Here is a 14,565-nt window from a genome sequence, read left to right as displayed (position 1 = left end):
TGAAAGGCACATAGAAGTAACCAGCAGAGCTGTCATTCAGTAATATTCTGTAAGTTCTTGGGATTGGTTTATGGAGAAAATAGACAGATAAATACTGTTTCATTCTCTGAGGGAATGAAGTATGTGGCAGTACTTTGTGTCTGCTTTGCCAGTTACTCACACCCCCTTTCTACCACCAATGACGTTTAAACCAAGCAGACAATTTTAGAGATAAACCCTTCAAGATGTGACTTACTTGAGGAGGTTTACTCCTGTTTGCCCAGCTTAGAGCAATGGCTGAAATGCTGGGAGGTTAAAAAGAAAAAAGAAGAAGGGAATTTGAATGTTTTGTTGATCACAGGCTGTCCTTTTATGTCATTTGTTCTGGTACATGCATTTGATACTCCTTATAAAGTGATGTGCTAGTCCGGCTTTTAGCAGTAGGTCAATAGCGTGCTGCTTTGTATCCTCTGAATCCATCCCAAGCACAGTTAGGCTACAGTTATTGACATACATAGGGGAAATAAAGCACAATCTGTTGTAATTTATATTAAGGTGTATTCCAGGAAGGAATCAAGAGGTGCTAAAGATTAAGAAAAGTATATTAAGGGACAAAATTATTCCCTCATTCTGAGCTGTAGGCATACCTGTGACTACAACCAAGAAAACTTCAGTCTGCAGTCATAGTAGAACTGTTGCTAATCTGGGTGATAACCACTGGTACTGCCATCCTCCAGAATGATAAATTGTTCATTAACAGTGATGTGGCTGTAGCAATCTGAATTTTTATTGTTTTCAGCAAAACTACTTGAGTTCCTACCACCTGTGTTACGTACAGTAAGGCATTCTAAAACTGCAGCTTAAAGCCTTAACACAGCCATTAAACTGAAGCAGCACATTCTAAAGCTTTGGCCATGCAGTTTTTACAGGAGCAATTTGCTGCTGCTTTTAGAGGGACCACGTTGCCTTGCTGCTGAGAACTCTGCAATTACATTGTACTTGGGAGCAATGCCAGCAATTCTGCATAGTGTGGGTGTTCAAGAGCAGTCGCAACAAACTTCAGCCAACTCCTAGAAAGAACCGTGCTCCCACGCTTTCTTGATCTGTGTTTTGCTTGTTGTTTTTTTTTTCTTAATGAGAAATTCTGTGTTAAACTTCTACTTCGAAGAGTAGTGAGTTCTGCTCCTGTGCTCAGTTCAGAAAAAAAGGTGTAGGTAATTTCAAAAAGCAGTTCAAAGGGATACATTATGAATACGTTGAATTGTTTTCCGTGTTTTCTTGCTCTCTTGATATCCTGTTTACAGGATATAAAACTACCTGTGTGTGGGAAGGAGAGCTGCAGATATGGTGAAAGGTCTGAGGGCAAAGTGTATGAGGAGTGGCTGAAGTCCCTGAGTTTGCTCAGCCCAGAGCAGAGGAGCTGAGGGAGGCGTCATGGCGGCTACAGTTCCTCACAGGGAGAGGAGGGGCAGCGCTGAGCTCTGCTCTATGTGACAGCGACAGCACCCAAGGGAATGGCATAGAGTTGTCAGATGAGAGTCATGTGGGACTTAGGGACAGGTTCTGCACCATGCACCAGAGCATGGTGGGTGTGGAGCAGGCTGCCCAGGGCAGTGGGTGCAGCCCTGAGCTGCAGGAGTTCAAGGAGCATTTGGACGCTGCTCTCAGTAATGGGGTTTGAATGTTGGGTAGTGTGTAGAGCTGGGAGTTAAACCCGATTCTTGTGGGTTCCTTTCAACCTGGGATTATTCTAGTCTAGCCTCCTATACGTTTGCCCATCAGAAGTCCTGCAGGAGCTTTGTTTTTTCCATGAGCTTGTATTGTTTGCAGTCAGATGCTCTGTTGAAAGTTAGAACTGTGGGGTTGTTTTTTGTTTTTGTTTTTTTTTATTTGGTAGCTTAGGCTTTTATAGCTTCAGCTGTTACCATAAACTTTTGATCTTGCAGAGTAATGAAGAATTTCCCCATACACAATTACTGTTATGGATTGACTGTGGATATAGGTGCTGCTTCTGTACCTTTATGCACTCTGGTTTTGCTAGTAGGACATGTCATGGGAGGTAGCCAGCAGGCTTGAGGTTTTTTTGTATCCAAGATCAGTTCTCTCAAAATTAAAATTCCTTTTTCTCTTTATTCTCAGATCAGATTATTTTTGCATACCTGATGCTGAAGCTCAACAAAGATGACAGTATCATAGATGTACTCAGTGGCCATCTGTGTGTAGTATGAGAACTGTCATGAATTTTAAGTTTAGTGTATTTGCAAATTGTTCATGGTCCCACACATCTACATGTCCCATGGAACATAAGTCTACCCTGTAATTGATGCTTGATCTAGCTTTTCAAATATTTGTTTTAAGCATTATGGATCTGGAGCGTGAGGGTGACAGGATAGGTGAACACCTGCTAGTCCTTCACTGTGATATTTAAGCATAATTTCAGAGATTCTTACAGCTGAAGTTCTGCTTGATCTATCTAATACTGTACAATTATTGCTGCTTTACAGCGAATGAAAATATTTCATGAGTGATAGAGTTTGCAACTGAAAATTAATGCTTTGTAAATTGCCTACCTGCCATCTGGAAGAGGGAAGACAACAACAACGACAACAACCAAAAGGCAGTTGGCACCCAAAAACCTTTAATCTGGTGGAGTGTGCCAAGCTTTGCCTTGAAATGATGTGCTCCAAGGCAAGTTACTCCTGGACTGAATTAAAATCTAAAGATTTATTTCCATGCAGAAAGATAGCCTTCAGAGGAATACCTCTACCTACCTGTAAATGATCATATCTGTGTTGGCACAGTGTGCTGATGCAGTTTGGTTTTCTGTTGTTTTTTTCCTTTTTCCTTTTTCATTTTGAGAAAACAAGAACTGAATTCTATGAGCTAAACACAATTCTCATTTGTGCTAGTAATCTTTTTGTTTAACAGCACTGAAGTCATCGTAGTTACATGTAAGTAAATAATGGACAATTGAGTCTAATAAAAATGTGTGTTGATGCAAAACAAAAGAGAATATGTTGTGTACATTACAGGTAGGCAGCTTTTACTTCTCTGACTTTCCTTAAATAATTTAAAATAATCAAAGCACATTGAGAAGTATTGAAGTAATTTAAAATATGTAAATAGAAAGAATGTAGGTAAGATTCTTATGCAGTTTTCTCATGCAAACAAAGCCATTCAATACATGTCTTTCATTGTACTTTTTAGCATGAGGTACTTAATCTATGCTACATATTGGAGTTACCAATGAGAAAATTATAGGTGTAACATTTATGGGATCAGGTAGGATAATTTTACTTAGAATGCCCTTTGAAACAGTACCAGAACATCTGATATTCTTATGCCAGCCACTTTGAGAGATATGGCAATGAGCAGGTGGTATTCTTGAGATTAAATTTGAATTTACATTACAAGCCTTTTTTATTAGTATGAAATAACTTATCTCCTTCAAATGGTGACATGTTGAATGTTTAAGGAGGGCTCATGTTTTGTAGGTTAGGATGTTTTAAACCTCTTTTTTTATTCTGGATTTTTATCTAACTTCTTTCCTACCCACCTCCAAAAATACATGGTTGCTCGGTTTAATAGAATAAAGCCAAGAGAATCATATTAATGGTTGTGTAATCACATATTATACGCGTGCTTTATGTTACTCTATATTCATTTCTATAAAATTAATAAATTATTTGTATGCTATTATGTGTAAATACGTATGTGATGTAAGTGTCAGAAATTTTATCGCAAGACTCCTTTACAGGAGAGTGTTTAGGACTGTTTTGAACTACAGAAGTTCAGTGTTAAACTGTCCTTTCGATATGAGGATGCGCTGGGAAAAAAAAGGTTCGCAGCTTAGAGGTGGAGTTGGAATGTTTTTTTTTATTGGCCACTGTTGTCCATTGCACTAAATATTAAAAAAAAAAACAACTCGTGTGGGTTCCTGGATTATTGCTGTATGTTCTCTTATTCCCCTTAATATGTTCCACTGCTCTTGCTCATCCCCATGTAAGGATACCACTGGGTTACATTTTTATTGTTGCCTTGTCACTTTCAAGAGATTTAATATCTGTTAATTTGGGGTGCCATACAACTAGTGAAGATCCTAGGGAAGGTCTGCTCAAAAAATTACTTGACGCTCTCAGCTGCTGAAGGAGAAAAGTAAACCACATTTGAACAAGACTGCAGATGTTGTTTTAAGAGGAAAACAGTGCCTTGGTTCTGTAATGAAAGTTTTTTCCAAAGGAATGTATTGTAGGCTTTGAAAGTACTGCACTTCTTACTGTTCTGTATTATTTAAATTTTGGCAAGAGCTTAGAAGCTAATGTGCATGCATTGATTTTTGTAATTTTTAGATCACTGCAAGGATAATGAGAAGTATAAATAACTTAGCCTCCTGGTATATTAAGTATATAGACATATCATCAACTGTAATTTAGAATTGTTTTTAGATTAAATCATTTTTACAAATAGTTATTTAATTTAGCAAGTTTGTCCTTGGGCTCAATAAAGTCATCTGTCATTTATAGCAGAACTGCTGCTTTTGGAAAAGGAAACATTTAACAACATTCAGTGAATCCTGAGAGTCTGTCAGCTTTTCTATTACATTCTTCAGCATGGCTTTTATTTAACAAAACACTGAAGCCATAGCTACCTTGTAGTCATCTCTTTCAGGTGTTCCTCAGTATTTGGAACCCTAGCTGTAGAGCATCTTTACTTAGATTGTAAATAATCAGGTGGAATTAGCCCAGTGCCTTTGCAGTAGCATGGATTAGTTCTTTGAGTAAGAGGTTTTTTGTTTTCCATTTTTGATTTTTGTAGACTACCCAAAGTTAATCTATTAAGAGAAGTATCTTGCTAAATAAGAGATGGGGATAAGGTTGCTCTGGAAAGTGAAAAAGGAATTGACCTGTTCCTCTTCAAAAGCGAACTGTTTTGTATTTTGCTAAGACAGGTGCATTTTTGAAGTGAATGACATGCACAGTAGAAGATGATTACTTTTGATTAATAACTTTGGCATTAATGAAAGAAAAAGCAGCTCAACTTCTTCTGAACAAAAGAAAAAAAGCAGTGAGACATTTTAGATTCCAAAATCTTAGGTTCCAGTCATTTCTCTAATGACTTTTAAATACGTATCAGGATTTTTCTTGTTTCGCTGGTGTGCCATGACCTCAATGGTAACTGGGTTTGTTTGCTAGAACTTAGAGTCAAGGAACTGTAAAAGAAATGTTATTCATTATTTTGGTGTTGTAAACATTGCTTCTAAAGACATTATTTTCTCATCTTATTGTCTTATGTAGGCATGGAGCAATTCCATAATGACCATTGGAGAAATACCTGATGAATCAAATTTATGCATCTGAAAACATTATGATCAATTACTTCTGTTGGAGAAGTAACTGGTTAATCTTTAGTCTTATCTGTAGTCATGTCTGAACAAACGTTTTTAAATTTTGCTCATCTCTGCTTTCAGAATCAGTTGTTTGAGTTTCAGGAAAGATTTGCTTTTTTTTCTAAAGAGAGGCAAATTTCACATTTATCCTATAAACAGCTTTGAAAATACTCTGACATTTGTGTTTTTTTTTCTAATTGTCTTGCTCATTCTGCTATAAGAGTTCTATTTTCCTGGCTGTATTGCTTTGACTGATGATATCATGGTCTAAACCTCTCTTTCACTCTTGTTCCTTGGAGAAAGTACTGAAAGGGATGGGAGGAGGGTAGTCTCAGCCTTTCATCTTTATTTTTTGTTGTCAGTATTTCCAGTTTGGAAGTTTAGCACATTGGTCGTAATTATTTCATATTAGCATAGCAGCTACATAGGTTACCCCCGAAGTGGAATTTTATTCTGTTCAATTTCTATGCTACTTTCAGTTCTGAAATGTCTGCTTGAAGTATATTAGGCACTTTGATTACCATTGATCATGTCTATCTTGAAATGAAGTTTACGTGAAGATCTTCCATGCTTTAATGTTATGCCTGTTTATTGTCTTTTCATGGACTAGATTAAAGCATGTCTTGTAGCTGAAACAGTGTGAGTTCGAGATGTTATTTTAATCTGCAAGGGCAGCATCTCAAGTTTGAATTAACACTGGGAAGAGCTCTGATTCTTGCCCTTTTTCATAGAATGATTGGAGATGGAAGGGACCTTTAAAAATTGTCTAGTCCAACACCTCTGCAATGAACAGGACTGGGGATTTTTGTGTCTGAGAGGTTGCTCTTAGGCAAAACTGAATGATGGTAACTTATAGAGGTAGATTTAATGTGCTGTGGGAGAAAAAATTCTCCCTGAAGGTGTGTGTTTGGCCCAGTCTGCTTTCTCTCATGAGAAGCTTAGAAGCAAGAATTCACAGCTGAGTAAAGAAGGAAGGAAAGAAGGTATGCACATACTCAATCCCATCTGTATCCAAAGTTACCATGAGCCCATCTGAATCCTTCTGGCATCATCTTCGTCTTTGCCCTTAGCTCTCCCCAAAACTCTCTCTGACAGTTTGTCCAATCTTAATGTCGAAATCTATTACTCTATTTCTAAAATTAGGAGAGCAAAGCACAATTTTGGATCTATGGTAAGGAACTTTCAGCAAACTCAAATTGTTGGCATTTGGGGTTGGTCTGGTAAAAGCTGTCCTTCGTGGTTGCTCTCTCTTCTGAGAAGCAGAGTTAACCAGTGTGGCTCATTCAGTAAATAGAAAGCAAATAGTTTCTCTTGTACTGGAAGAGAGACAATCCTCTTTGTACAGAAGGATTCCCTGCAGCTAAGATTAAAAAATAAGATTTCTTTTGGTTTTGTTTTAAGTAGACATTTTTCTCCGTCCTCTGCAGTGAAGATTGTAGAAAAATACTCCCATGAATATAGGGGTAAAGAAAAACAAAGAGACGTGGCCTAACAAAGCACAAACTTACCGCAAGCTCATGTGTTAGATGCTGCTAAAGGACAGGATATGAAGACTGTTTCATAACTTGAGTGTTCCTGGAGCCATAACTGCTAGGACACATGTGGTTTGTTTGTAATGAGGGAGCACATTGGAATCATTTCAGGAAACGCTCATAATTGAGCTATTAATAAACAGAAATTACAGTCTAATTGGGCTAGATGTCTTTATAGCAACAGTCCTCCCCTCAGATAAGTCAACAGACTCAAAATGCCCTAATGCAGTATCAGTGCTGTATGAGTCAAACTTCAGTGTGGGGAGGCAGCTCCAAAAAAATTCTCAAGTTTAAAAAAAAATAAATAAAAAAAAAAAATAGAATCAAAGTAGTGATTTAGGTTGTAATGTTTTCAGTATGGCCTGGAGTTCTAAAAAGTTTCTTTGCAGAGAGTGCACTGATCTGTGGAAACACCTTTCTGAGCCCCAGTACCTTATCATATTGTCACCTCCAGTCTCCAAACACTCTTAACTGTGTTTGAAGGTGCCTGCACACTGCTTTGTTTAGACTTGCTGATTTGTGAAAAACTTTAAGCCTCTGTTTTGCTAGATTTACCCAGATTTGCCTGTATCACCAGATAAGCTTGTAAAAAAATGCAGAACAAAGACACAATAGGGATTACCAAGGTAAATTTCTAATTATGTTTGGAAAAGAAGTTACAAAAGATAATGAAACCCAGTCCTTGGTTGCTGGCAGCTCAGTGACCATGGTGTAAAGCTAGATGTTTTGCCCTGCACCATTGACAGAATCTCTGGCCCAATCAGAGTTGCCTCTCTTGGGCTTGACCATTCACTGATTATTTTTACAGAATCCTTTTAATATGGACAGTGTATTTGGGGACTTAGCTGCTCACATCTTTAAAGACTCCAGGGTGTCTTCTGAACTGTTTGCTTTCCTGCCCTAGCAAACAGTATTTGTAGTAGCTTAAAACCAGCTTTTGTAGACTTGTCTGGCAAAAGTGGAAGCGTATGAAATAATTTATGAGGACTGTTGCTGTGCAGAAGGTTTTGGCCTCTGTGCTTTGATTTGGTCTTAGCCATTTATGAAGACCTTGAGTGATGCAGTGCCATCCAGACTGCCAGAGGGTGCCTAGCTCAGGCACCCTTCTCATTCCCTGTCTGGCTTAGAATTCCTGTGTCAAAGTGACCTGCTTGCTCTAGCTTTAGGATGAGAAAGATGTAGTATGTTTGTCTGTTGTCATGGTTAGTAAGCATCAACCCTGATTTTTTTTCAACAGTTGTTGACTGTTGGTAGAATTCTAGTGAGAACATTATAACATCAGTTTTAGAAATCGTCTGGCCTTTGGTGGTTTCAGAGGTGAAAGGACTAATTTATTTTAACAGAAAATGGAGGCACTATGCTCTAGTTAGGATACGCTATGTGTAAAAGCATATGCTTGGAAATGGTAGTTGAGAATCGGTTCAGAAATATTCAAACTTGGATTAAGAAATGTAAGTGCATTCTTCTAATGTGTGCTAAGTTTTCTTTTCACACTATGCAGCTCTTTGTAAAATTGATGGTAAGCATAAAGTGCTTTAAATGCACCCTATATTTCTGTTAAAACTGTTATCTTTAACTATAAGGACAGGCGTGACAAGTGAGGATAATCTTTCATCACAACTCTGTGCCATATTCTAGTATGTGTTTAATTTTTTTTTAGATATATGAATTATTTCATTTTACTTTTTAGCCTTGCTGATGCCTGGGAAAATGATTTTGGAGTTCATCCTTTAAAGTTTCCATCAGAAACGTGTCTGGAATTACTTCTGATGCTGAGTTTGAGTACTGCTTCTTTACCCCCTTCAATTCAGCGCATGAACTCTTTTCAGGTAAGGAGCAGCTGCTGTTTCAGTATAATGGTGTTATTTCTAGGAAGAAGATAGATCCAAGAGGGTCTATAAATGCTTTCAGACTAAAAGTTTGTCTTCTGGAGTTGAGTAACTTTTCATTTTGTTATATACAGCAGTAGAGAATTTCTTTTCGTTCTCAGTTTTTCTTTTTTTTTTTATTAGATATAGACTAAGGCAAGCAGTACCATTGTTTTATTAAACACTGAGTCACTGTTTAAATGTTTAAAGAAATGACATAAAATTTGCAAGCTTAATCTGGAATGGCTAGAATTATTCAACTCTCTTGAAATGCACCATTACATAAAATTATCTTGTCTTCAAAAATAAATAAATGAAGTCCTCAGCTAAAAATGAAGATTTACAGTGGTGAAAACCAGTCTGAGCAATGGGACTAAATATGCAAGCCAGTGTATAAAATTAGCAGTGAAGCATTCGGAATTTCATCCTGTTTTCTGTTACTGCTACAGTTCTCACCAGTAGCAAATTTTCCTCAAAAATAATTGTTGCAGGCATGTTAAATTGTGGTTTGTGTGGTCTTAGTATATTTCTAAACATGTACAAGTCTTACAACAGATAGAGGTATCTAAATTCATCTTCGTGCAACCTATGAACTCAGCTTCTTTTTTTTGTATGAGATATTGTCTCATGTACGTGTATATTCTGTATGAAAATGATACTTGTATTTGAACTGAAAATCATTGTTGAGTTGCTTGTTACCCATACGTGGCAGTCTTGTTCAAGAGGAGACTGGCTTCTAGGCTACTGAATACCGGATTCTGGTGCTAAGGGCACTTGCAGAGAAATGACCCATGGATGTGCCTGAGCTTTCTGCTTTCCTAAATGTTCCCACTCTTAGACACGTGCTGTTGAGCTAAATAGATCACTAGTTTCCACTCAGGCATGTTCTGACACAGCATTTTAAAATGAATCTAACAGGCAGCTGTGTGTGTTGTGATTTGAAAGTTACAGCTTAACTCCTGAGATCCCATTAGTAAGCTAATAATACATAGCTAAATGTACCAGCTGCTTATAACTGAGTAGGCAAAAATTATCCACACCCATGTGATGTTTGAGATTGTATTTACTCCATCTCTTGATGGTATTTCAGTGTTGCAGTTTTGACAAGCCAAAATCTTTAGTTGGTATACATTTGCAGTAGGTGTCGTTTAGGTTGTAAAACCCACTCAAAGTAAATGTGCTTAGTTGCTAATCATTTCTGTAATAAACTCTGTACTGCTTTGTAAAGCTGCAGAAATGCTTTCCAGGACAAGCTTAACAGACTCCATATCTGTGCTGAGACATAAATTACATTTTATTTTCAAACACTGTGCTACTGCTTAGTAACATAATATTTGAAATCCCTTTTCATTCCATTTTGATCTTGTGAAGACTTTTCACTGTGATTTACATCACTGGAGCAGCCTGGAAGAAAGAAACAGCAGCAGGCTGTTCACAGTTCCCTGATTTTAAAGGGGTAGGGCAGTCACTGCAGCCAGCTTTTAGGGTGCCTGTTTCTGCTAGAACAGGCTGTTGATTCTAGATCCTAGAATGCCTTTGTCTCATCTCTCATTTTGCCTGTTCAGTGACAGTAACATTTTCTGGTAGACTGTAGAAAGTCAAATGTTAGGAAGCTTGAGCCCAGAAGCTTTTGAAGGACCAAAATGGTAGACAAGTTCATGTTTGTCAATGGCTGCCCCTCTGTTTTCTAAGAGAACTTTAATTTGCCATCCTCACTTGCAGCTTTGCAGACCTGAGGTCCTACTAGGGTGCCTAGAACCAGGGATTAAGATTGGCTGAGATACCTCATATTTATCCTATTTATTTATCGTATTTATTTAGCAGTGCAGAAAGCAGTAAGAAGGGAATGAGGAACTGGCTACTTGAAATGATTCAAAATGTTCTTGGCTTGCTTTGATCTGAATCCTTTACATTATATTGAAAACTGTGTTAGCTTGCTCAGTTCTGGATCTCAGTCTCTACCCGCCTGAGGTAACATCTCTTGGCTTTAGGACTCATTGGACTTGACTTTATGTATTGTCTAAAATACTTGCAGATGCTTGTAGCTAGCATCCCCAATTGAGTTATAATGTGCTTCATCACTGAACTGCTCAGTTGCTCCTTCTCAGTGTAGTCTGGGAAGATGCGTTGGTGCTTTAGAGTTTAAAACAAAAAGCAGTTAACACAGGGAAATGCTTTAAAGTGACATGTAATCTCTGCTGTGTTTTGCTAACCTTATCTTTCTCTGAATTCAAGCACAGTGAGCAGAAAATGTCTTGGATATTGAATTATTATGATGATACATGGGGCTGCTCAGCACATTCTCTCTCACTGGTGTTACTGTGGGAAGCTAAATGCCTGATTTCCCACATCAGGGCTATGTTCATAAGACTGTAGACTGCAGCAAGAGTTCTCAGAGTTAAATAGATCATGGTTTCATTTTTATTGTCACAGTTGCATGAAACTGAAAGAAGATTAGACTTCAAAAATGGCAAAGCATTTTAAATTTTTGTTTGAAATAGTTGTTGATATTCTTCACTGCTGTGCCCAGTGTTACCATGAGTTATCAGCACACTGTGCTGGAACTGTTTTGCTTCCAAAAAAAAGGAGTAAAAAAAAAAAGGTTCTCATAGTGCCTATTGAGTTCTGTCATTTGAAATAATTTGGTGCAGAAAACATTCTAAAGTACCGAGTGGTTGTGATATAAAAGAAAAAGTTGCTCAGAAACTATAAAAAATAATGAAAAACATATCCAGTGTAGTTTAATGGCTCTACTATGTGAGAATAAAAAAACTCATGGAAGGCAAAATGCAAAATTGCTACTGCCTGAGGTATGCATATTGTCTGAACTGAAGCCTTGACATTCAGTGTTTTCTAAGTGTTGAGACTTACATATGTAAGTTAGGATGTTTCAGGAACAGAGTAATTGCAGATGCACCTGTGTTTTCTGACAGTCCTTTTTGAAACTAACTGCCACTTCAATTTAGGAAAATCTGCTCAGCTCCTCCTTTTGTTGCCTTTGGAGTATTTGGAGCTGCAGATGTCACAGATTCTTTTAAGTTGGACTCTGCTCCTCTGGGATACTGTCAAACAGTAGCAAAGTAGGAATAGGGAGATATTCTGGCTCTGGGATATGAAAGATGACAATATCAAGACAGAAGGAAATTCATCTGTCTAAGAAACCAGGAATAAATCCATTTGTGCATTGAAATATTTTCTTTTCAAACATTTTTTAAATTAAGCTCTGTATGACTTGCTTACTCATCTCCCACAAGATGACTTACAGATTTGCAGATGTACATTCTGTAAAATTTTGCACACAATGGCTAGAATCCCAGATCCCTTAAGATTTCTGAAGACAAGTGTTTCTTCATTTTTCTGACTCTCAGTGACTGCTTATGTCTCTGAAATTTGAGTGGACACTGACAGTTATATGGAAAAAACACTGCAAAATGAAATGGAGTAATTTTTATTTCCCTTTGCAAAATGTAAACTCTAGTGAGTAAACCAAGCTTAGTGTCAGCCTCTTTTGGTGCTCCTACTTCCCCTAGTTTAATGTGCTTTTCTTAATTTACACAGATTTGGATAAAAGTGCTTGCTGATGTTTTTTTTTCAATTTGGACCAATTTCACTTGGTTGCCAGGATGACATAGGATGGCTTAATTTTGTTTTGAAAGCTTGTATAGTTTCTTTAGAAACAATTTTCTGTGCAGAGGACTGGAAAAAAAAAACCACAAAACACCAGCATTCTCCTAAACGTTTGGATTTCATTTAGCATTACATCTGCAAGTAAGTGTTTTATTTTGATAATTATGTGGAGATATATTAAAGATCAATTTTAAACAATTTTTTTGTAAATAGGAAACAAGTACCCAAACCTTAAAGTACTTGAAAAGCAGATGTTTTCTTTCTAAATACACATACAAGCATTTAATTGACTTGAAAATGAAATAAGTTATAATGTCTGTATATTACGTTTTGATTGCTTGCATTTACTAAATGTCGTAATAAATCTGTTTGAAGACTGCAGAGTAATTAGAAAAAGTGATGGTGATTTTGAGGAAATGCTGACAGAAACAAGCAGTAGTAAAAGAATTAGTATTTCAAAGCCAAACTTAAATACTACATTACAAAATGATAGAAATGTCTAGACTCAGTCAAGAGATTGTCTTGGTTTTCTCATCTGCTCATTAATTGTTTTAAGGTGAATACTATCATGTGGCCAGGCTGTTCTGTGTTCACCATAAGCTACCTTTTTACAAGCATCTCTAGAGAGATCTGTGGTATTTCTTGAATACTGAAAATACTGAATCTTTTTTTTTTTTTTTTTTTGACAAGCTCTCTCAGAACCTCGAGTTGATTTTCTTTTTTGCTTGAATTGTAGTTATGTACCAGCTTGAAGCCTTCGTTGAACCGTAACCAAAAATATTTCCTGCTATTGATTCCTCATGAACTTCATTAACTCAATGTCTCTTACCTGAAAAGTGTTCAACACAGATGTTCTCCATACAGAGGAGCATATTGAGCAGTGTCTTGTGTTTGCCCCTGTATGTCCCTGATGTGACTAATCCATACCTGCAGGACAGGCAGTCATTTCTGCACCATGGCTTTATGAATTCTGGTGCTGCTACAGAGATGCTGATGTGAAGATACTATCCCATTTACCTAAGGTCTGGTATGGCTACACTGCCTCTAATGGAAGGGAGTTGCCCATTTCTTTGGTTTCAGACTAATGGAAATTCAGTCGCATCTAAACCAAAACTAAAACACTGAGCTTACTGGTGGAAGTACAGAATTTTGTGGTCGTTTTCAGTGCTTGGTGATTGAGAGTGAGAACTAAACCGAGATTCAAAATTTGTCATCTGTTTCTTGCAGTTGAGTTCACCAGTACAGAAAAAAAACAGAGAGGATGAATCTGGGCATGTTGTACACAGAAGAATTGAGTTTAATTACAAAAAACATGAGCCTCCAGTGAGAAGCAGTGTATGTGTAGTATGGAGACAATTGCCTTTTCTAGAGATATAGTTTCTTCTTGCTTGGAAGGGGTGATCTGCCTGAGAAATCAACTCACTTTCATTCATTTGTCCCAGTCTAGACTCCAACAACAAAAACCTGTGTGGATTTTAAAAGCTGAGTATTCATTTTCATGCATTTCCAAGTGCAAGGTCTTGTTTGGTTGTTTTTGGTTGTTTGAGGCAATCCCTGCTGTCAATAGAAGCTGGAGGATGAAAGGATTGAGCACAGCCCTTCCAAAAAGGACTTGGGGCTACTGGAATGGATGGATGGAAAGCTGGACGTGAGGCAGCAGTGTGTCCTTGTAGCTCAGAAAGCCAGCCGTACCCTGTGCTGCATCTAAAGAAGTGTGGCCAGTAGGTCAAGCGAAATGATCCTGCCCCTCCACTCAGTGCTGATGAGACCTCAGATGAAGTACTGCATCCGGGTATGGAGTCCTCATTACGGGAGAGACATGGACTTGTTGGAGTGCAACTAGAGGAGGGCCACAAAAATGAGCCAAGGGAACGCCTCTGTTTTGAGGACAGGCTGAAAGCTAGGGCTGTTCAGTCTGGGGAAGCTACTAGTGAGGCCTGAGAGCAGCCTTTCAGTATTTGAAATGGGGCTATAAAAAAGAAGAGGACAGATTCTTTAGCAGGGCCTGCTGTGATGGACAAGGGGAAATGGTTTCACATTAAAAGAGGGGAGATACAGACTGGATATAAGGAAAATGTTTTTTACAATAAGAATAGTGAGGCACTGGAACAGTGTTGCTCATCTTGGTGGATGCCCCATTCCTGGAGACATTGTCGGACTGGATGGGGCTCTA

At 37.9% G+C, this 14,565-nt stretch overlaps 2 protein-coding genes across 3 annotated transcripts in view; one reads left to right on the top strand and one right to left on the bottom strand.

The window, feature by feature from the left end:
• Window positions 1–14,565, bottom strand: part of BCKDHB (branched chain keto acid dehydrogenase E1 subunit beta) — a 1,150,961-nt gene that overhangs the window by 57,753 nt on the left and 1,078,643 nt on the right. The gene's annotated exons all lie outside the window — the stretch shown is intronic.
• The window catches only part of UBE3D (ubiquitin protein ligase E3D), a 79,175-nt gene that overhangs the window by 36,614 nt on the left and 27,996 nt on the right, over window positions 1–14,565 (top strand). For both annotated transcript variants that reach the window (XM_048934898.1, XM_048934897.1), the window contains exon 9: window positions 8,588–8,726. In XM_048934898.1, the coding sequence (XP_048790855.1) occupies window positions 8,588–8,726 (139 nt within the window). The remainder of the gene's footprint in view (window positions 1–8,587; window positions 8,727–14,565) is intronic.

Source organism: Lagopus muta, chromosome 2 (assembly GCF_023343835.1).
Source record: "Lagopus muta isolate bLagMut1 chromosome 2, bLagMut1 primary, whole genome shotgun sequence".
Lineage (NCBI taxonomy): Eukaryota > Metazoa > Chordata > Aves > Galliformes > Phasianidae > Lagopus > Lagopus muta.
The sequence above is the reverse complement of the archived record's forward strand: the minus strand, read 5'-3'. Positions and strand labels throughout refer to the sequence as shown.